This window comes from Ovis aries, chromosome 2 (genome assembly GCF_016772045.2).
Source record: "Ovis aries strain OAR_USU_Benz2616 breed Rambouillet chromosome 2, ARS-UI_Ramb_v3.0, whole genome shotgun sequence".
Lineage (NCBI taxonomy): Eukaryota > Metazoa > Chordata > Mammalia > Artiodactyla > Bovidae > Ovis > Ovis aries.
The window spans coordinates 39,780,716-39,804,395 of record NC_056055.1 but is presented as its reverse complement, the minus strand read 5'-3'; the positions used below and the strand labels follow the sequence as shown (position 1 = coordinate 39,804,395).

The 23,680-nt window shown below is 42.8% G+C and overlaps 1 protein-coding gene and 1 non-coding gene across 2 annotated transcripts in view; one reads left to right on the top strand and one right to left on the bottom strand.

Annotated features, from left to right (window-relative positions):
* Window positions 1-5,602: 5,602 nt before the first annotated feature.
* TRNAW-CCA (transfer RNA tryptophan (anticodon CCA)) lies at window positions 5,603-5,674 on the top strand. The gene has a single exon. It is a non-coding gene; the product is annotated as a tRNA-Trp (tRNA).
* Window positions 5,675-13,590: 7,916 nt separating this feature from the next.
* The window catches only part of EBF2 (EBF transcription factor 2), a 220,288-nt gene continuing 210,198 nt past the window's right edge, over window positions 13,591-23,680 (bottom strand). The window contains exons 15-16 of the mRNA XM_004004175.6: window positions 23,418-23,585; window positions 13,591-16,570 (exon numbers count right to left, since the gene is read on the bottom strand). Of these exons, the coding sequence (XP_004004224.1) occupies window positions 16,539-16,570; window positions 23,418-23,585 (200 nt within the window). The 3' untranslated portion in view covers window positions 13,591-16,538. The remainder of the gene's footprint in view (window positions 16,571-23,417; window positions 23,586-23,680) is intronic.

Genomic DNA, 23,680 nt, shown 5'->3' with positions numbered 1-23,680 from the left:
GGAGCCCAGGAAAACAAAGTCTGTCACTGTTTCCATTGTTTCCCCATCTATTTGCCATGAAGTGATGGGACCACCTGCCTTGATCTTTGTTTTTTGAATGTTGAGTTTTAAGCTAGCTTTTCATATAGAAATTCCATGTATTTAAAGCATATTCTTTGAAAGTTTTGACATATGTAAACCCCCATGAAACCATCACTAATCAAACAAGTAAATACACCCAGCCTCCTCCAAAGTCCCCCCACACCCATTTATAGTCTTCCTGAGACCCCTCAGCAGCCACTGGTTTGCTTTGTGTCACTGTTAGGTAAGTTTGCAGTTTCATAAAAAGGGGATCATAAAATAATGTTGTTTTGAAAGAAAAATAATTCATTGAGATATCATTTATATACAATAAAACTCACTAGCTTTAAGTGTAGTATTAGTCAGGATTCTCTTGAGAAACAGAATATATACCTATGTGTGAGAGAGATTTAAGAAGTTGACTCATGTAATTGTGGGACTGTCCAGTCTGAAATGAATAGGGTAGACCAGTAGGCTGGAAACTGACAGAAGTTGATGTGACAGTCTAGAGGCAGAATTTCTTTTCCTGAAAACTTTAGTTTGCTCTTAAGATCTTACAACTGATTGCAGGAGGCTCATCCACATTACCGAGGGTAATCCCCTTTACTTCAAGTCAACTGACTGTAGGTGTAAACTGTACCTACAGAATACCCTCACAGCAACAGTAGATTAGTGTTTGAGTCAATAAATAGACTTTGACCCGCAAGTTGACACTCAGAACTAACCATCACAGGGTGTAGCTCAATAGTTTTAGTGTCTTTATTTAATAAAGTTCTGCTCCAAAAGCAAACCTGGTTCTAGAACGGTTCCATCACCCACCGTCTTCAATACTTTTCCCCTTGGATTTGTATTTCTTGTCTTCTCTTGTCATCAAAGTCATCAGTGGCAAAGGAACCAAAATTAAGTCGCTCACTCATGTCCACCTCTTTGTGACTCCATGGACTGTACTGCCAGGCTCCTCTATCCATGGGAATCTCCAGGCAAGAATACTGGAGTGGTTTGCCATTTCCTTCTTCAGGGGATCTTCCCGACCCAGGGATTGAACCCCAGTCTCCTACACTGCAGGCAGACTCTTTACCATCTGAGTCCCCAGGGGCTCCTAAAGGAACCAAAGCTATGTCTAATCTAATTCTTCAGGTCTTCTGATCTGAGTTTAGGAAGGATTTCCCATAGTTATTTACTGATTATCTTTGATATATCAATCTACTGGATTTGTTAGTAATCACACTTTAATAAGGGCTGATTCTTTGATTCATACTCAAGAACACTGAATTCCACTGGTGGGTATGGACTTGTGTTCCATGCTGGGTACATTCACAGGAGTCAGCTCATTTGATTCTTAATGACAGTCCTACAAGGTATTCAGGATTCATCCCATTTTGCAGAACAGAGAATGGAGTCTCAGAAAGGCCAAGAGCTGACACAAACAATCCACTGACACACTTGAGATTTGAAGAGACCCTCTGAAATATCTAGGTCCTCCCATGCAGCCCAGCAGCCCATGTTAGACATTGCTTCCTTTGTGTTCTTTAAAGAGCATCACATGAACATGACTAGACTTTGTCAGGATAAAGAAATACCTCGTGAAGGTCCTGAAGCAGGGAGCTTGGTTAGGACCCAAGAATACAGCTTCACCAGGTATTTCCATCCACACCCAAAAAGGCCACCATTAAAGGGCAGTAGCATATTTACGCAGCTTCCTTCATTACAGCTGTTGAAGTTCTTGGTTTTGATGAAATAGAGCATGCTGGAGAAAGAATCCTTCCTAGACTGGTTCCCTCTGTTACCAACAGAGTCCTCTCTTAGACAGCAAAAACCCAGTGCTTATAGGAAGGACCTGGAGCTTTTGGCCTAAAGCGTTCTGTCTCCTTTGGCTCCTCCGCTGCCTCTTCCAGCTGCTGTCTCTGCCTCAGACTCCTTCTTCTCTGTCACTCTGAGGAGTGTCAAGATGAGGCTCCAAAGCTTGCTCTCTCTTCCCAGGAATGGATACCACCAGTCGCTTCACCTATACTCTCACAAAGGAACACGCCCCGCCCCCTTTACTCCCCTACATCAGAATATGTCTTACAGGACAGAGTCTAGGTGTTATTTCCTGTTTCTCTTCTCCTACTTGTGCCTAAGACCTCTGAGAATTTCACTGAACTGAACTTTTCTTCAGCATGGCGCTCAGTTCCTTACCAGTATACACTGCCGTGCTAGAAAGTTCTTCCATTCTTTAAGATCAAATCCATAAGCTGTTGCATATTTGCTACAGCTGATTCATGTTGCTATATGGCAGAAACCATCACAATATTGTAAAGTAATTATCCTCCAGTTAAAACTAAAAAAGAAAGTTGCTAAGAGAGGAAATCTTAAAAGTTCTCATCACAAGAAAAAGGAATTGTCATAACTATGTAGGGTGACAGATGTTAACTAGACTTGATGTTGCAGTGATCATTTCAGAATAAATACACATACCAAATCATTCCATTGTACACCTGAAACTAACATAATATTATATGTCAGTGATACCTCATCTTAAAAAGATCAAATACATGCCATGTCTTCTCTTTGTTTTATCTCTTCTTCCACTTCCTGACATTCCTACTCACACAAAACCAAACAAAACAGTCAAACAATTGAGAAGGAAAGAGAGTGGTAACTAGATTGGAAACTATACACCATGCAAATTAGCATAGGCTGACAAACAGGGGCCCACAGTCAGTATGGTATGATTCAACCCAAAAGAAAAATCTAGCCTCACATGAACATTTCCCCAGGCTTCCAGGCACACCATTGTCTCTATCGTCAATATACCTACCCTGCAAAGCATGCTGAAAGGGTCGATTTTTAGAAGGCTTATTAAACAGGAAGAAATTTCTTTTTGGTTTTCTTGCAAAATTTGGGTAAGTTTCCCAGAAGAGCTGGTTTGATTTCTGTTCTCACCTCTTACACACTCAGTGAACTCTAGAAAGTGATATATTCTTGGGTCTGAGCCCACACATATATAAGGATGGTGGAGACAGAACCAGTTGCTTGAAGTCCTCAAAAATAAGAAAATGAAGGCACCAGAGCACCACTTAGTAGGTGATTTTGTGGCTTATGCCATAGAACCCTGTACATCCTGGATTTTTTAGGACAGCCCCGTTTTAGACACACTTTTAGCTGTCAAGCCATGAGTTCTGATTTTTGGCTTACAAAATATGATTGCTTTGGTTTAGGTGAGCCTATGCTTTGTGAGGTCATTTTGGGAACTCATTTTTCTTGGGTGGCGTCAAAGATGACTCTGAGTTCTACCAAACTATATGCTAAATGAGTCATATTGAGATGATACAATGCAGTTACCAGGTGGTTCTGCTAATAATTAGAAACACATTTCTATATTTCATAGAACCAAAGAAAGGAAAACATCACCAGGAAAATGTTACATGTGGGGACAATTATTCAATAGGTCCTTGGCTGGGATTTGTAGATATGAACATAATTCAGAAGCAAAAATGAAATACTGGAATAATACATGGAGATTTCTTTTTTTATCATTGCTGAATTACAAAACACAGGAATTAACATTCAGCCAAGTCTTGATTACTCAAGGAATGATGACCAATTTGTAGTTTATTTTCCTCCCCATTCTCATTACTACAGTCCAGTATGTCTCAAATTCAAGTAATGTACTTAGAAGAAAATCTTTAAAAGGTCACACACAGGCTAAGTCGCTTCAATTGGGTCCAACTTTTTGTGACTCTGTGGACTGTAGCCTACCAGGCTCCTCTTTACATGGAATTTTCCAAGCAGTAATACTGGAGTGGGTTGCCATGCCCTCCTCCAGGGGGATCTTCCCAACCCAGGGATCGAATCCCTGTCTCTTATGTCTCCTGCATTGGCAGGTAGGTTCTTTATCACTAGCAGCATCTGGGAAGCCCCTTAATAGGTCACGGTGCTTCTTAAATGCTTTATATGATAATTGTATTAAAATTTACACAGAACTATGAAATGTAATATTAAATTTCTTATGCTAAACTAAAACTTAAATTTATAGATGCTGTTTTAAATAAAGATTATTCATAAGGTAAAAACAATCAAAACTGTGAAATCAATAAGTGAAATGTTAACAATATTAATTCACAGTAATGGCTGGGTGTTTAGCTGATATCATCCCTTGTGACCAGGAGCAGACTTGAACCAAATATTAGAGATTAGTGGTAGAGATTTTCAACTCCCACTTTGTCTTGTAAGACAGAACAGTTCTCTCCCAGGAATTTATATATCCAGGTTGAGGTGTGTGTTCAGTCATGTCCAACTCTTTGTGACCCCAAGGACTGAAGCCCAGCAAGCTCCTCTGTCCATGGGATTTTCTAGGCAGGGATACTGGAGTGGGTTACCACTTTCTACTCCAGGGGATCTTCCTGACCCAGGAATCAAACCCCTGTCTCATGTCTCCTGCATTGACAGGCACATTCTTTACCACTGCGCCACCTGGGAAGCCCTAAGCTTGAGGAATACTGCTTTTACCCCTGGTGGCTCAGACAGTAAAAAATCTGTCTGCCATGCGGGTATGATGCCTTAGTAGGGAAGACCCCCTGGAAAAGGGAATGGCAACCCACTGCAGTATTCTTGTTTGGGAAATCCCATGGACAGAGGAACCTGGCAGGCTACAGTCCGTGGGGGGGGGGGGGGGGGCGGTCACAGAGAGTCAGACATGCCTGAGTGACTAACCCTTCCATCCCTATTTTCCTAGATCTACAAGGGCAAAGAAATGATGTGAAACCAAAATGGCTCAGATATCCTTCATGTTGATAAAAATTGTCACTAAAGGGAATAGAGGGTAATTTGTAGATTTCAGTTAAATGAAGTTCTGACCTCTTTCCATTTGTTTCTCATCACGTGAGCTTTTAGATTATCTGTAATACTGCTCTCCAGAAATGCCTGCCAACTGCACAGAACTGACTGCAGCACGGCAGACAGGCACATGTCTTTCTCCAAAGACACCCACATTGATTTTTGAGTGACAGGAACACATCTATTAGGACTCACACTGTAAGTAGACCCACTTGATGGAGCAGCCAACTCATGTATTGTGATGTAAATGGTGCTGTACCACACCCAGCATTTTCATCTTCTAAGTGTTTCACAAACACTGGCTGATTAATAATCCTTCTTTCGGGGCTGCCAGGGAGGAGTTGTAGGGAAGGGGTGATGGTGGGTTTCTAGATAAACACATGTTAATTTTTATCGGAAATGGCAACCCACTCCAGTATTCTTGCCTGGGAAATTCCATGGACAGAGGAGCCTGGTGGGCTACAGTCCATGGGGTCGCAGGAACCGACACGACTTAGCGACTACCACCGCCAAGCAGGAAAGAAGCGAAAATGTTTAGAGCTGACATTTCTATATTCATTATTTTATTTAAACCTCAGCCTTGGCAGGAAAAGAATCTGGTGTAAAAGTCTTCTTCTCACTATTTTTGCAGAGGGAGAAGATAAAACTCCTTAAGATAATTTTCTGATAGTTATACAGTTATAGTAAGGGCTGGAGATGGAATTTGAACCCAGGTCTGCTCATTTCCCTGGTGGCTCAGAGGTTAAAGCATCTGCCTCCAATGCAGGAGACCCGGGTTCGATCCCTGGGTAGGGAAGATCCCCTGGAGAAGGAAATGGCAACCCACTCCAGTATTCTTGCCTGGAGAATCCCATGGATGGAGAAGCCTAGTAGGTTACAGTCCACAGGGTCGCAAAGAGTCGGACACAACTCAGCGACTTCACCTCACCTCGCCTGCTCATTTCCAGCGCTCCCACTCTTTCTGTTTCTCCACAGTGTCTAGAATGGACTTTTAGCATTGTCACTGTATTAGTCATTATCACTATTATCGCTAACACCAAGTGTTATTAATCTTTGATGACTTTAATATTTCAGATTTATGTAGTCACAGTCTTTGAGGCACTTGGAGCTCTGTGCAACTCTTTTGCTCTTGCTCGGTGCAAAAATGGTAAATATTTATTTGGATTTGATATTGGAAGTCACTCTGGTCTCATTCCTGTCTTAAAAGCAATTTTTCATGCGTTCAGGATCTTGGACTTGAGAAAATCTGGAATGGAAAACAATGCTTGCTTTGTCCTCAGAAGTCACATTCATGACACACCAGATGTTCTGGTCTATGATAAAAAATTCTTCTTAACTTTTAATGGGAGAAAAAGTAGACTGGTGATTGGGCCACACATCCTTGAGTTTCTTTTTTTATTATTAATATTGATTAAAGAGAACTGGGACTGTGGCTTCTCTTGGGTGTACCACTCCCAGGGACACACTGTGCTGGAGACTGTTTCCTGTGCATAGGGCTTATTGTCCTGCCCTAATTTTTACCGTTGGCTCAAATGGTATCCATGGCCAAATAATGGTCTCGTTGCTGTTCACTCTTTTATCTCCAAAACAGACCAGAGGGAACCTTGTGCGCTGACTGCTTCCCTTGTTAACTCCTGTCTGAGAAGCAGCTGGAACCATGTAAGAGGAAGATGTTACCTGATTCCAAGGCAGGACTAGGTACCGTAGTTTTGTCCTTTCAAAGATGATGAACCAGGGAGTGCTGAGTTTCCACCTGAATTCCATCCTTGTGCAGGCAAGTGGGAGAGCTGCGATATAAACCTGAGTCTGTAAATCCCATGCTGAAACTGTGGTTTTTAAGTCATTGAGCCTCTGTCACATGTACACATTTTACATATTAATTTGTTAATTTAATTGTTAATTGCTTGCTCAGCACTAAGTACTGTTTTAAATGTGGGGTATAGAGTAATAAACAGACCAAAACCAGAAAATTACCCTTTATGGAGCTTAAACATCCTTTAGTGTACATATATGTTTTCTTTTAATCATAATAACAGTGACACACATATATATACATGTTGATATAGATCTTTAGCTGTGCATGTCCTTAGTTATATAATCTTGAATAAATTGCTGCATTGAGTCTTAGTCTTCTCAAATGCAAGACAAGGACAAAAGCAACTCTCTCTCTCTCTCTCTCTCTATATATATATATATATATATGTATGCGTATAATATACATATGATATCCATGTATATATATATATATATACACACACACATATACATAAAGATGTATAGTTGTTTTAGGTTTGCATTTGAGAAGAATAAGTCTTAATGTAGTGATTTGTTTAAGTTTACATAGTTGAAGATAGTAGAACTTGAATCAGGATCTCTGAATTCTAGCCATTTCCATTTTATCATACTACCTTTTATGCATATAATTTATAAAAATAGAATTTTTCTGTTTAAAGTGGGATCAGCTTTAGAATAACCCAAAGCATGATGGCATGACAGGTTATGTGCTATTTTATCATATTTCCAAGAGTTAGGTCCCTTTTTATATTTTATTCACTGTAACAAATTTCAGCTGGACAACCACTTTTAGTAGTAGTTTGGGGAATTACCTGTACCTTATTATTGTATTTGGCAGAGTGTAACAGGAAAAGTGAAGAATGTAGCCAATGAGCTGGTGCCCCAAGAGCTTGTTATCAAGAGTAATCTACAAGGTCCAAGGTAGAAGGGTGGTAGAATGAAAGAATTCATAGCCCTGTGCAGCAATCCCTTTATTTGTGAGTTGCCAAAATGCAGAGGATATGAAGATATCAGATGAAAATGCTGTCATAAGACCTTTTCCATTAATTCCCACCTAAAAGAAAATAAGGAAATGAGAGCAAGAAGCGTGAATTTCACCTTCAATTAACTTAGGAAAATTGGTTACCCCAATACACAATTAATGAGGAAGGAAGGCAACGGCGGTGAAAGTCAAACAGGAATGTGGGTAGAGACTGAGAAAGGATGTTTCAGATGCTAATGTCAGAAAAAGCTGGTGAGATAAATGTTGCTATCCTGAGAGTCAAAACCAACAATCTCTTGTTGAAACAATTGGAACTAACATAGAGTCTGATTGTAGACATATCTCTGGATTGTATTTGACAAAGACAGGAAGCACAGTAGGCAACACTAATGAGGGAATGACCCAGACAAACCAGATGTGTGAGAAGCAGCCAGTTAGGGCTTCCCTGGTGGCTCAGTGGTAAAGAATCTACCTGCCGATGCAGGAGACACAGGTTCTATCCCTCATCTGGGAAGATCCCACATGCTGAGGAGCAGCTAAGCCCATGTGCCACAACTGCTGGGCCTGTGCACTAGAGCCCAGGAGCCACAACTGTTGAGCCTACATGGCACAGCTACTGAACCCCACGTGCCCTAGAGCCTGCGCTCCACAACAGGAGAAGCCACCACGAGAAGCCCATGCACCACAATGAAGAGCAGTCCCTGCTTGTGGTGGCTAGAGAAAGCCCGCACAGGAGACCCAGCACAGCCAAAAGTATATATGTATAATTATTTTTTAAAAAAAGAAGCATCCAGGTGGTGAGGAAGGGTAGTATGCACTGTGAGCAATTGTACAAACACTGCTTTATTTTGCCCACAAGAAGAAGTAAAACCTAAAAGGAGTCTTCCTACTCCCACCACCACTATTCTTGTGTACAGACACGTGCACATTTTTGAAATAAGAATTCCTGTTGGCCTAGTGCATTGTCCTAGTCACCCTGCTCTCAAACTTCTGGCAAATAGCTGATCCGGGAAAAACTCACCTCAATCAAAGATGAATATTCTCAAAGAGGTATCTAAATATGATTTACACATAGACCATGGGCAGAGGGGAAAGAGTAAAAAATTATAGGTAAGGACACTTACCTGAAAAATCAGTTTTCATGGAACAGATGGTATTTCTGATCAAGTTCTTTGTCATAATAATAATGATAATAAAATAATTTCTATATAAAACAATAGCTCAAAACGGAGATGCAATTGCTCAAAAAAATAAGTAACATAATACAAAGCAATGATATAAGCTGGCACAGTTTATGAAAATTATATTAAAGAGAAAAATAAAATCATCTGAGAAATTAAGGCCACATGAGAAGGAATACAGAGGACAAGAGTGAGAAAAGCAAGCACATATATGCTCCAAGTGTCAAGAGAGGCTGGAGAGAATGGGACAGAGATGAATGATGGATACTGAGGTCTGCTGCTGCTCCTGCTGCTAAGTCGTTTCAGTCATATCCAACTCTGTGTAACCCCAGAGATGGCAGCCCACCAGGCTCCCCGTCCCTGGGATTCTCCAGGCAAGAACACTGGAGTGGGTTGAGGTCTAGCATATGCATAATTGGTGTCTCTAGCAACAATAGCCCTAATGAAGGAACAGAGAATATATTCAATGTTGTAATTAAAGGACAGCTTCCAGAAATAAAAGAATACTTGAATCTACATGTTGAGAGGGAACGCTATATCCCAAGAGAAAATGAATTACACAGAACAATCAATACCAAGACATATCCCAGTAAAGATACTGGACCTTTAAGAAAGACTCCTTTGGGCAGGCAGGCAAAAATGCCAAATAATTTATAAGTAGAGGGACCAAGTACCAGTCTACTTCGGTTTTCCAGGCATAATTATTGTGCCCCTTTAACTCTCAAGTGTCCTGACTTAGAAAACAAATATTAGGATTGCCCTGGGAAATAAAAAATAAAAGAGAGAATGAGTGAAGGAGCCATGCTTCAGATATTATCACAGAGACATTCAATACTAGAAGACACTTTATACACTCCTATGAAGTCCTCAGAGAAAGAGAATTTAACTCAGGAAATTTTTATACCTAACTAAACAGCCAGTCCAGCTCAGATGATAAAAAATCCACCTGCAGTGTGGGAGACCTGGGTTCGATCCCTGGGTTGGGAAGATTCCCTGGAGGAGGGCACAGCAACCCACTGCAGTATTCTTGCCTGGAGAATCCCCATGGACAGGGAAGCCTGGTGTTCTGCAGTCCATGGGGTCACAAAGAGTCGGACACGACTGAGCAACTGAGCACAAACACCTAGTCAAATAAAAGCTGAGCAACCATTTCTTTTTTGGATATGCATAAACCAGTTAGTATAATTCTTTCAAGTCCTTCCTGAATAAACTGTAGAAAGCAATCTTCAGGTAACCAAGAAAGCAAAGGTGAAACTGTAACAGATGTGCCCAAACTTAAAATCATCATATGCTTCCATTCTGTGCAATGGTTCTTTTTCCCTACTTCAGCTAATGTTATCACAAAATTCAGTAGTCTAGCAAATTTGGAGTTATCCTAGTCACCCTAGTCCCCTCATTCTAGCATCTAATCAATCATTAAGTCATATCAAACTGCAAAGCTTTCTTTCAAATCTCTCCGCTACTTTCCATCTCTACTGCCAAGCGTTAGTTCAAGTATGACTCACTCTCTGGATTATTGCCGTATTCTGTTAGGTTGCAGGAGTAATTTTAAAACATTTATTAATTGGCATGGCACAGACAGAAGCTACAGGGGCTTCCCTGGTGGCTTAGCTGGTAAAGAACCTGCCTGCAATGTGGGAGACCTGTGTTCGATCCCTGGGTTTGGAGGATCCTCTGGAGAAGGGAATGGCTACCCACTCTAGTATTCTGGCCTGGAGTACTCCATGGACTGTATAGTCCATGGGGTTGCAAAGAGTCAACACAACTGAATAATTTTCACTCACTCACTCATGGCACAGACACTGACCAACCAAAAGGATGCCAGTCACAGTGATGGTCCAGCACACTGGTCCTTGTCAGCTGTCTTTTATCCCTTGCCTAATTGGTCTCTTTGCCTCCAACCATCCACTTGCTCCAATCCATCATCTGCACTGCAGTTATGATGATTTTCTACAGGATCAAGTGGATCTTGTTGATTCCTTGACTCAAGTTCTTTTAACAGTTTTCCATGACATACCTTGTAGTCCTATGGATGAAGACTAAACTCTATGATATGATGAAGTTCTTTTAGGACCTGATCCCCACCTGGTTCTTCAAGTTTCAAATCTTACCCTCGTCTCACATTCAGTGCCCTCAGCCATGCTGAACCTATAAGCTCTTTGAGATTCATGTGTGCAGTCAGCAAGTCAAGTGGACTATCTGGAACAGGAATGGGATGTACATTCTTCTAAAAGGCCCTGATTCTAGCTCTGGAATGATAGCTGAGCATCAACAGAATCTACAGTGTTCCAGGGCCAAGGGGCAAAGTGACTTACTCCATAGGACACAAGCAAGGGATCTCTTATTCCTCACTTCCCTCTCATTTTGAGTTTCTTATGTTTATTAAACAGCCAGTCACTTTATATTATAGACACACTTCTTCACTTTTTTGGATTGACTGACAGTCCCTAAGGAGTGAATTCTCAAAGTGATGCTGTTTCCTATTATTTCTGACACATCAGCTACCTGTCCCACACACCAAAGCAAGGCTACCTCTAGGGATCAGAATTCTGTCTCATTTGCTGATTTAGCAAGTACTCATTGGGCATCTCAAGCGCTGGGTATTGGGCATCTCAGACACAGTTGGATGTTCCACATCTAGGATTGAGACCGATATGGGCTCTATTATGAGCCTCCAGTCTAAAGTGGCCCACAAATGACCACAAATTACAACAAGGACACAGAGTCCAGCTAAAGAGAGTAGGTGGGAAATATCCATGGTCAGAGATTAGCAAAGTCCTCCCTGAGGAGATGCTATTTAAACTATGACCTAAGGGCTGAGAAGGCACCTGGCAAAGAGGCACAGTGGTGAAGAATCTGCCTGCCAATGCAGGAGACATAAGAGAGGCAGGTTTGATCCCTGGGTAGGGAAGACCCCGTGGAGAAGGAAATGGCAACCTGCTTTAGTATTCTTGCATGGGAAATTATACGGACAAAGGAGCCTGGTGGGCTGCAGTCCATGAGATAGCAAAGGGTTGGACACAACTGAACAACTGAGCACACACACACACACACACACACACACACACAAGCACAGTCTAGGCAGAGAGCTAGTCTTCGAGGAGAAAAGCAAAACCACAATAGCTTTCTTTGAATAGTGCTTAGAAACAGCATCTCATCCGGGACTTCCCTGGTTGCCCAGTGGTTAAGACTTTGCCTTCCAGTGCAGTGGTTGTGGGTTAGATCCCTCGTCAGGGAGCTAAGACTCCACATACCTCATGGCCAAAAGCCAAAACATAAAACATAAGCACTATTGTGGCAAATTAATTAAAGACCTTAATAAATGGTCTGCATTTGAAAAGAATCTTTAAAAAAAAAAAATAGCATCTCAGTCCGTTATGCAAGGAACACAGTTTCTATGGTTTGGAGATCTCTAATCTGCTTACTCCTTGGAAGAAAAGTTATGACCAACCTAGATAGCATATTAAAAAGCAGAGACATTACTTTGTCAACAAAGGTCTGTCTAGTCAAGGCTATGGTTTTTCCAGTGGTCATGTATGGATGTGAGAGTTGGACTGTGAAGAAGGCTGAGTGCCGAAGAATTGATGCTTTTGAACTGTGGTGTTGGAGAAGACTCTTGAGAGTCCCTTGGACTGCAAGGAGATCCAACCAGTCCATTCTGAAGGAGATCAGTCCTGGGATTTCTTTGGAAGGAATGATGCTAAAGCTGAAACTCCAGTACTTTGGCCACCTCATGTGAAGAGTTGACTCATTGGAAAAGACTCTGATGCTGGGAGGAATTGGGGGGCAGGAGGAGAAGGGGACGACAGAGGATGAGATGGCTGGATGGCATCACCGACTCGATGGATGTGAGTCTGAGTGAACTCCGGGAGATGGTGATGGACAGGGAGGCCTGGCGTGCTGCGATTCATGGGGTCGCAAAGAGTCGGACATGACTGAGCGACTGAACTGAACTGAACTGAATCCTTGTAGAAAGAAATCAAACCATCCTATTATGAGTAGGCTTGTGAATAGTTTGGTGGAAAAACCACGTTCAGAATCCCATTCTCCTAAATGTACTATGTCAATTTCCCTTTACTCATCTTTGTCCATGACAGCTTTCCCCTCTGCAGTGCCCACTAACAACCCCTACCGCAACATTACTACCATCCTTTGAAGGACCCTCCTGCTCTACCCCGCCATGGGAACTTCTCTGACCACTCCACCTCTCTGTGATCACTGTTTTCTCTGGACAGTGCTTCCGTCTTCTTAGACAAGCTATTTTCCATGAATTATTTCCTCCTAGAGGCATGAGACTTTCTCTCTTCCTGTGATCTAAAACTAAACATCACATCTCTGTCCAGCCTCCAGTTCTTCACCTTGTACCTGATGGATCAGCTATAACATTTGTTGAGTTTTGCAGTTTCAAATCTAAATAGACTACTTACCTACCCTAAGAATTCTATATAACCAAAGTCCAACATTGGAAGTAGGATCATTTGGGTTTTTATGAAGGGATTTGACTACATGGATACGTAAATATATACAGAAAAATACTTGAGTCATATGTATTCTCTCCTCCAAGTCAGCACCACAGAATATTTACCAAGTAAGCAAAAGCTGCAGTAAAATTTCCCAACAAGAGTTCAGGAACTAGCAGCCATGCGAAAATCCCCAAACTTAAGTGTAAATTCTGCCCCCACCAAAGAAAGAATAAATCCAAAACTTGATTTTTTTTTCCCACTTGAAAAAAAGAGAGAGACAAGTTCCAAATTATTTTTACAGTACAAAAATTTTATTTTTTGTTAGGATAATTTAAAGTTTAAAACTGAAGTAGACATATTCATTTTACAAACAAGATATTCTTTCATAAGTAAGACCATTAAAAACAGTAAACAAAAAAAGCTGTCTTTACAAAAAGCTCTGTGCATAGCAACTTTATACTGTATATAACTGACAAAGCAGAAATGATAAAATGAAACTATACAGTTTGAAAATGAGACCTTACTGTACAAAAGTTAGAGAAGGGGATGGTTTTTAAACCATGCATATTGGAATGTGCAAAGAAAAACTGGGGGAGAATATGATGCTGTAACAAAAAAAAGAGAGAGAGAGAGAGAGAGAGATAAATAATGCAGTAAATAAAGTGTCCCTTTAAATGAAAAATCTTAACACAGCTCCTTTTACAAAGATAGGATAGAATTTGTAGTTACCTATAGAAATACTTATTTCAAGTGGCACAAAAATGACCTGGAACCAGAATGATTTAACAGCAACGACTAAAGAGAACAGAGTAGCTTTGTTTTTAATTTATTAGTACACTAAACATCATCCTTACACACATTTGTACACTTAAATAGATCTGTCGCTGCTGAGGTTCTAGCTGAATGGTCAAAGATGTCTGGTATTTAGTTACACACATTTTTCGGTGTAAAGCTACCGAGAAATTCTACAATCATTTTGAAGACAGTACTGCACTCATCTTCATGCAAGAGCAAAATTCACAGATTCTAAAAGCAATGCTACTTAAAAAAAACATTTCCTTATGTTGGATTGGCTGGAATCCAGGTCTAAACATGCTTAATTTCATTCTGCCTTCACTTTTGGATGGTGGTGTGTGTCATCCACACTCTTCCTCTCCCATCAGATTTTTCACTGGGGAACGTTCTCTTGTGTGTGTTTCCCTGTTTTGCTTTTTTGTTTTTTGGTGCTTTAGGCCCTGACTGTGAGGGACAGTCAGCATGATTACAAGCATGCCAGGTTTCCAAACTTGGAGTATCATGTGCGTAGAAATAATATTTGGGTCATATTGGGTAGTCCTGGAATACAGGCAGATAAGACCATTGAGGGTTAAATAGAAGTGGGCAAATGGAAGGGAGGGAGAATTTATGACGTCACCTAAACTTGGCTCGGATGTACTGAAGATGTTTTTTTCGGGAGAGCTGCATTAATTTCTCGTTGGAATCTTAACCTGATACCCCAAACTTAAGTCTGTGTATAGCCTGTACTGTGGTGTCAGTCAACACGGAGAACCCTGGCCTGGAAAAAAATGACATCCTTATTGGCCATTGAGATAAGTCTGGATATATCTCCAAGACCACACAGACTTTCAAGACTTAGCGCCATGTTAGCAGCTCCTTCAAGATTTCTCCTGCTAAGAGCCAGTCCCAGAACTTATGAGAGCCTGTCACAGGCCTAGGGAAATATGCTATTTGGAACACGGGTGCCCCTACCCTCTGACTCTGCTAAGAATCTAGGTTTCCATTTCTTCAAATATCAGAGGAGAGAGTTAGGGCTTATAACCTGCCTCTTCCTCATCCTATCACATTCTTGCCTGGAAACTGTGTCAAGCAGGATACATAGTTGTTTTCCAGGTGAGCTTAATGCCATGAAAGCAGAAATCTGCAGAGATAAGGAAAGATGTGGACATCCTAATGTTGATAAGGAGGAGTCTGAGAGACAGAGTCAACTTCTTCAAACCTACTTCTGAAGGTCTATGGGGCTTACATCTCTATGCTGAAGCAGCTCACCAAAGAGGAGGGAATGTGGGGCTCTGAACAGGAAGATTCCACAGGGGCCAGCTGGTTGGGGAAGTCACGTGACATTGGCTGTCTTTAAGGTGAGCCCTGCCTTTTCCTGGGGATTGCAAAGCCAGGGGTGCACTGAGATGGGAATGCTCTGCACTTCTCAGGGGAGAATGTTGGGAGCTAATGTGAATTCTTAAAAATTATATATTCACAAAGAGTGAATACCAAAAGGGACATGTAGGCTATTAGAAAGCAGACGGAGCTGGGAATGGATGGATGGGTTTGAGTATTTGTGTACGTGCAAGGACTTGCATCTTTGTCTCTGCACCTGGTTGTTCTACATAAGGAACATATTCTTGCCTGTGTGGGTCAATAAAATGATGGAAAAAGAGGGGGATGCGGGACAGGGAATAAGAGTCTAGTAAGTAACTGCAGTAATAATCACACACCTTTTAAACTTGTTACTACCTGTTTGCATCACTTCCATTTTACATCAGGAAGAGAAATTCCTCTCTCTTCCAAAAAGGTCTGAATTTCTACCTCTACTTACAATAAGTTACACATTTATTTATTTAAATAATTGTAAAACATTTAAAATTTTTTCCCTTTTTTTGTTTTTTTTTTTGTTTGTTTGTTATTTAAGGAGATTAAACTATAAGCAAACACACATACAAGCACATTTCATCATTCGATTCAGGTTTTGTTTTAACAAAGTCTTTCATGCTGGTACCCTGTTTTGTTCAATTTTTTTTTTCTGCATAAACTAAATTGGTATCTGAAAGGCTTCATAGAAAATAGAAACTTTCAACTTTTTTTTTTCCTACAAAGAAAAACAAATAGTATCCAAAATATTAAGCATGAATCGTTTGCCAATTTTTTTTTCTTAAATATTTTACAAACATAGGAAGGTGGTTCTCATAATGTTCGTAACAAAGAATTGCATTTCTGCTCTTAGCACTGACTACGTCAATGACATCTTTTGTCCTTGTTCCCAAGAGGGTCAGTTTGTGTAGCTACCATCAGAGCTACATGACAAACAGGAGACCAGGTTAAGAGGTGGCTCCTGGCAAAGCCAGATCAGTCCATCATGTTCACCTGGGGGCGCAACTCTCCCCAGAGAGCTCCTAGCACTTTCTTTGTTATCAGTCCATCAGAGTAAATAGTTTTGTGCTATAAGAAAGCTGTTCTTCCTCTTCTTTACATCGGGGGCACGACAAGTCCAGTCATGGCTGCAAAGAAAGAGTAGACACAAGCATGAGGCTTAGAGACTCTTTACATTAAAGTCTAGAACCCAGAGAGAGGGGTAGGGGATGGGATGGACAGTCTGGAACAATCCAGAGTGATGGTACCTTCAGCTGATATGGGAACCCACTGTCCTCAGGTCCCAGGAGGTGCAGCGGTAAAGAACCTGCCTGCCAATACAGGAGATGCAAGGGACTCAGTTCGATCCCTGGGTCAAGAAGAGCCCCTGCAGAAGTAAATGGCAACCCACTCCAGTATTCTTGCCTGGTGGGCTGTGGTCCAAGAGGTCACAAAGAGTCAGGGACACAATGGAAGTGCCTGAGCACTGCATTGGTCTAGCAGACAACCAGGGAGAGGCACTGAAGCCTTAATCACTGGACATAACACAAAGCTTCCTGCCTTACTGAATCACTGAACATAACACAAAGCTTGCTGAAATTTTGCTTCAAAGGCCAAGAATCATGTTGTATTTTATATTAATGGGTTGTATAATTGACATATAAACAGGTACTAAATTGTAATATGGATATATGTATAAGATAGTTTTCATTATTAGACTAAAATAATTTCTAGATTATACAGTTTCAAATCACTTAGCTGGAAGAGGAAAATAAATTCCAGGTGCCAAGCCTATTGAGTTACTTACAAGGCATCATTTATAACAAATCAGACTTTCTACCCATCCTGGGTTTCTATCCATGCTAGCTGAGATTTGATGAGTTTTCTAACTGGTTCATCTTCCTTTGGGATGCACAACTATCTGGGCTTCCCTCATAGCTCAGTTGGTAAAGAATCTGCCTGAATCTCCTGCCCCAATGCAGGAGACCCTGGTTCTATTCCTGGGTTGGGAAGATCTGCTGGAGAAGGGAAAGGCTACCCACTCCAGTATTCTGGCCTGGAGAATTCCATGGACTATACAGTCCATGGGGTCTCAAAGAGTTGGACACAACTGAGTGACTTTCACTTTCACTATCTGTGATGCCCATTCACTAAGGGATGCTGATTCACTGGAACAGAAGGGCTAACTTAATTTAGCCCTAATTTAAGAGTCACCCCAATCTCTACTCTTCACCCCCAATCCAAGTGCAGTGTCCAGTGCCCTAGTCCATCCATCCATCCTAGTCCCTAGTTCAGTATCCATCTGGTCAAGTGGAAAATGCCTGTCTGGACGGTATCAGGTTCAAAGTGTCCCCTTGATATGAGAAATAAAGCAGCGTCAGCACAATGTAGAAAAATCACACACCAAAATGCATCCCTCTGGCCTTGGCTTTCGGGGGTGAACCCACTGAACTTGCACATTCTTGGAACCTGGCAGAGTGGTTTCCTTGTGTCCAAATGTCACACTGTATCTAGAGTTTGATCCTTTGGGTTTTATTGTCAAAGCCTCATCTAGAGGGCTTATCAAACATCACAGAAGCGTTTGGCCGAATGGTGTTCACTAGGCTTATAAGCAAATAGCCAAAATTCTTCCTGCTTCTTCTAACATCTCTCTCCACCCACTTCCTTCCTTCTTCCTTCTTTCCTACCCCTCCCTTCCTCGCTCCTCCTCCCTCTCGCTCTACCCCTTCTCTCTATGCCAGCTCGTCTTCTCAGGCAAGATTGTCAGCCGCCTATTTCCCTCCCCATATAGCCTTTATTGAATGTTTGTGAGATCCGGATTAAGGTCTTACACAGCTAGCAAAGCCTTAATTATTTTTGCCTGTATTACTATATATTGAATCGATGTAACTTTTCAATAAAGGCAGTTCAATTCTGGACACTCCCCGATGATTTGGAGATATAGGAACTCTGGTAATTATCCCAGAGTGTAGGAGGGTTTTTTTTTTTTTTTTTCTCCTGGAGGGAGCTGGAAAATGAATCTGGCACATAGTGCATAATATTATCTTGACAATCTATACTCATCAACTGTGAATGCCTGATAAATGAGATGGAAGGTGGGGGAAATGAATAGGGCACACTGAGCTCCCTGGCAGTAGGTCTGGGGCTCACGTTTTCAACTTTAACTTGTCTATTACACTTCAGCCTCATCAGCCCCTTCCTTTTCCTGCATCCTTGAGAGAGTTATCTAAAGGGCTTATTAAAAGGGCAGAGCCTCTCTGAGAACAAGATCCACTGCACGTCTGGAGAAAAACATATTTCATGGATTTTGCTTCTTTCTGGTGTCATGGTGGGCACTTGGGTGGGCGAGACTCTGCTCCGTGGTGACCCTGACTTCTTGCTTGTAGAAACCATTGCCAGTGTGTACATGCCCATCACACTGCTATATTTTAAATGGATAACCAACCAATAAAGGCCTACTGTATAGCACAGAGAACTCTGCTCAATGTCATGTGGCAGCGTGGATGGGAGGGGAGTTTGCGGGGAAACGGACACCTGTATATGTATGGCCGAGGCCCTTTGATGTTCACCTGAAAGTATCACAACATTGTTAATCGGCTACACCCCAGTGCAAAATAAAAAGTTTTTTTAAAAAAGCAACTGTCGCCAACAGACAGAAAGCAAAAGTTAATTGGGAGAATGTGTAACTGCAGTTGTCCAATTTCTTTTCACCTTTGACATTTTATGGGAATTGTAACAGTTACTCTTTGGTTCAGGTAGAAAGTAGGTATGGATGAATGCTGAAGAGAGGAACTACTATAATATTTCTGTCCCCAGAAAGACTAAGGGCTGCCAGAACTCAGGCTCTAGGGTAAAAATGTCTGAGTTCAAGTTCTTCAGTCACTGGTTCTGTGGTCCTGGGTGAGCTCCTTAACTAGACATGGTGATAACTGTATGACCTTTGCCTTTGGCTCACAGGATGCTGGAACAAGATAATTCATGTAAAGTGCTCGGTCCAGCATCTTACATGTGGGGTCCAGGCATGGTCCACGAGTCTTGGAGAGTGTTGGCTGTGCAGTCTTCCTGCGGGCAACCGAAACCACCTCACCTTACAGCAGGAGAAGAGAAGAACCTCCCTCTCAGCCTGTGATTTTCAGGCTCCACCTCAGACCACCTTTTCACTCTCCCACTGTCTGTCCCTACAGAGATGGAGCATCCTGCCATTCAGCCGCTGCCACCCCAGGATCCCTTCATTCAGTGGCTGTGGGCAGCACATTCAAGGTCAGCTTGGCTCTCTCTGTCTCTGCAACAACGGGGCACCTGGTGTTGCTGGACCTTAAACTGCTGGTCACCTGGTCCAAATGAGGAAAAACTGGAGTGAAGCCTTCTGGAAGGCATCCTTTGTCAGCCCCAGCCTCTCTCTGCTGGGCACGTCCTTCGCTTTTCCTAGTTCTTCACACATGTAACTTCTCAACAACCTTGAGAGAGAGCAATCAGTTCTCCTGTTTAACAGTCTAGGAACCCCAGGTTCTTGGATGACAGTAACTAGTATGGATGCTCCAGCATGTGGGAGGCTGAGCTCCAATTCCAGCAACATCTGATGAAATCAAGTTCATATACAAGGACATACAGTGTAGAACAAGGAAATCTGATTAATGTCATGTTCCATTGTGCCAGCGTTCTTCCCACCATGGGTAGTCTTTGAGGTTCTCCAAAGAATTCTCTCTTATTTCTGCATACACAACTTTATATTTTCATAGTTCTTTCTAAGTTTTTTAGTCTCCAATTCCTAATTTAAGTGTCCTTTTTATTCTGTTCTCCTTCTCCGGCCCCTCCCCATCCTCCTCCTCCATCTTAAGGTTCAAATCACCAAGGGAATTTGGAGGGAGTTTTAAGACTCCAACCTGGAGGAGGGAAGGGCAACCCACTCCAGTGTTCTTGCCTGGAGAACCCCATGGATAGAGAAGCCTTGTGGGCTATGGTCCATAGGGTCACACAACTCCATTCTGACCAGTGGACCACAGAGGGCCTTGGGCATGCAGCCACCAGCACAGTGGGGATTCTAGGCCATGGCAGCCAGTGAAAAATTGGTCCTGGCCTCTGAGGGCCAAGAGCCAGGTAGGACTCCTAGGTGGGCCACCCTGGATACCAAAGACCCAAGAAATCTGAGTCAACTAGCTCTGCTCCTCCACTCAGTCCCTGCGAGAGAGAGGGGTGGCAGGTGGCAGTCAAGTTATACTTTTCTTCCTCCAAGTGAAGCTGAAAATATTGGCAAGAGTTGGCTGGAGGGAGAGAAAACCCGTACCCTCCCTTTCTTCCTCTGACACTTGCACTCACCCTTAGTCCTTCTTGGGCCTCTCACTCTACGTTTCCCTGATGAGCCCTGTGTGGCCCCCACCAGACTTAAGGGACATGACTAAAACCATAAGACTTGGAAAGGGGAGACATCACTGCTGAAGAGGTGGTGGGGAAGGGGAAGATGTGGCAAAAATTCAGCAATTATTATACTTAAAATGAATAACCAACAGGGACCTATTATACAGCACAGGGAACTCTGCTCAGTGTTATGTGGCAGCCTGGATGGGAGCGAACTTTGGAGGGAGAATGGATATGTGTATATGTATGGCTGAGTTCCTTCACTGTTCACCTAAAACTAATTGTTGATCAGCTATGTTGTTGTTTAGTTGCTAAGTCCCATCTGACTCTTTGCGACCCCATGGACTGTAGTCCACCAGGCTTCCCTGTCCATGTGATTTCCCAGGCAAGAATACTGGAATGGGTTGCTATGCCCCACTTCAGGGGATCTTCCCGACCCAGGGATTGAACCTACATCTCTTGCATTGGCAGGCAGATTCTTTACCACTGAGTCATCCCCTATACTCCGATACAAAATATATACTTATATCTTATATACTGCCATATATAAGATAGATAGCCAGTGGGAATTTGCTGTATGACTCAGGGAACTCAAACTGGAGCTCTGTGACAACTTAGAGGGGTGGGTAGGAAGGGACATATGTATAGCTATGGCTGATTCATGTTCATGTATGGCAGAAACCAACATAATATTGTAAAGCAATTATCCTTCTATTAAAAATAAATGAATTTTTTAAAACCCAGCAACTGTTCTCCTATTCCAGTCTGGAGGTAAGGCCATCATGGGGAAAGTTCTGGACATGTCCCATCATGCTAGGCTAGAAACCACCGGCCCTTGATGAGAGACAAGGAAGTGGAGATATTTAGCTACAGGCTCAGCCTGCTTCTCACTGAATCTGACATCTGGATGAAAAGCAAAATATATACATGTATTTTTCCCCTTCAAATATACAGATGTTTCCAACTATTCCCATGCTGGGTGGCATGTAGACCCAGCTGCTTTGTCTCATTAGAAGCAAAAGAATTTTCAGGGGCTCTTCTGAGGGCTGGGTTTTCAAATCTTATTTCACAGTTTGTCTGTCAAGTCACTTGACTTCGAGGAGGCACCATCACTCTAATGGTAGAAATGTGGCAGGAACATGCCATACCTCACAGAACTGTGCTCAGCCCAGCTAGCGAAGACACCCTCACAAGTATCCCCCCAACACACAAGGCTCAGGATTCCCCGTGCAATCGTAAAGCCACCAGGCAGAAGCAGTTCCAAGGTCAACACAGTCCATCGAGGCTGTGCTGACCTCAGAGGCTCTGATCCACAAGGGGTTACCCAAACTTCTGCCCTCTTTGGTTTTATCCAACACCGCCTGTCGTGAATGTTTGCATGTCAAGACACAAGGAGCAGCCTAAAAATAATGTGGGGCGTCAGGCTCCCCCAGCGCTCAGCAGTTTCCAATTTTCTCTCGAGCCATCAGCTGCTCCCATTCACAATGAGGTGATTAGATTCTCATGTGCTCATCATATGCGTGCTACATCATGTCACGTTATATTTTAGGACATCACTGAAGAACAGGTCTGATGGGTGATACTAATGCTTGTTCTTAGACACAGTGTATCTTTCTTCCTTTCTTCTCCACCCCACCCTGATTGGGCACCTGCTATCAGTTTCACCAGCATGAAAACCAGAATTCTCAGAATGTGCTGGTTGCTTCTGATAGGTCTTGTCCATTGGTGCCACGGCACTGGGAATGCTGTGTGGGTGGCAAGCCGGTTCATGTGGCACCTGCTGTGGTGGTCAGGTACCTTAAGGGAAATAGTGACACGGTCTCGTCGAAAGCGAGGTCTGGAGGGCTCCCCTGGCAGCTCGTTGGTAAAGAATGCGCCTGCCAATGCAGCAGATGCAGGTTTGATCCCTGATCCGGGAAGAACCCATGTACTGTGGCGGAACTAAGCCCATGCACCACAACTGCTGAGCCTGTGCTCCAGAAACGGGGAGCCGCAACTACTGAAGCCCGGCGCTCTCGAGCTTGTGCTCAGCAACAAGAAAAGCCCTCGTACCACAGCTAGAGAACAGCCCTCACTTGCTGCAACTAGAGAAGAGTTTGCACAGCAATGACGACCTAGCAGAGCTTTAAAAAAAAAAAAAAAAAAAGGCAACATCTGGAGAGTCCAGACACTCCTGGAGGGTCCACATGGCTCTGTTCTTAGTTGCTCAGTCATGTCTGACTCTTTGCAACCCTGTGGACTATAGCCCACTAAGCTTCTCTGTCCCTGGGGATTTTCCAGGCAAGAATACTGGAGTGGGTCGCCATGCCCTCCTCCAGGGGATCTTCCCAACCCAGGGATTGAACCCAGGTCTCCCCCACTGCAGGTGGATTCTTTACCGTCTAAGCCACCACCCTACCATAGTTAATTCTGTGTCCTTGCAGAGTCGTCTGACTCCTCTATTATTCCCCCCATCTTGCCCTAGGATAGAGAACTAGCCCAGTTCTACAAGCCAGGCTGGTCCCACGATGAAAACACCAAAGCATCTCCTTGTAGGGAAATGGCTAGAGACACAGAAGGATGCAAGGCTGTTTGCTCTCACTTTGCAGACTCTGTGGCACATGGACCACGCTGACTCCCAAGGTGCTACAGCATGCTTACCTCTGAATCCATTTCCGTTGCCACTGGAGCAGGCAGGCGAAGGGGAGCCTTGGGGCCTGATGACAGGGGCAAAGGCACTCTTCTGTTTGACAGCAGGAAAAACTGAAGAGGAAAACGGGAGGATGGAGGATGTGCTGGAAGATCCAACAGTGGGACTTGATGACATGACTGGAAAGCAAAGGACAGTCCTTCTTTAGAAAGAGGAAGATCTAGGAGTTTCGTTCTTTCTTCAGTACACACAAAGAGTACATACTGATTGCAAA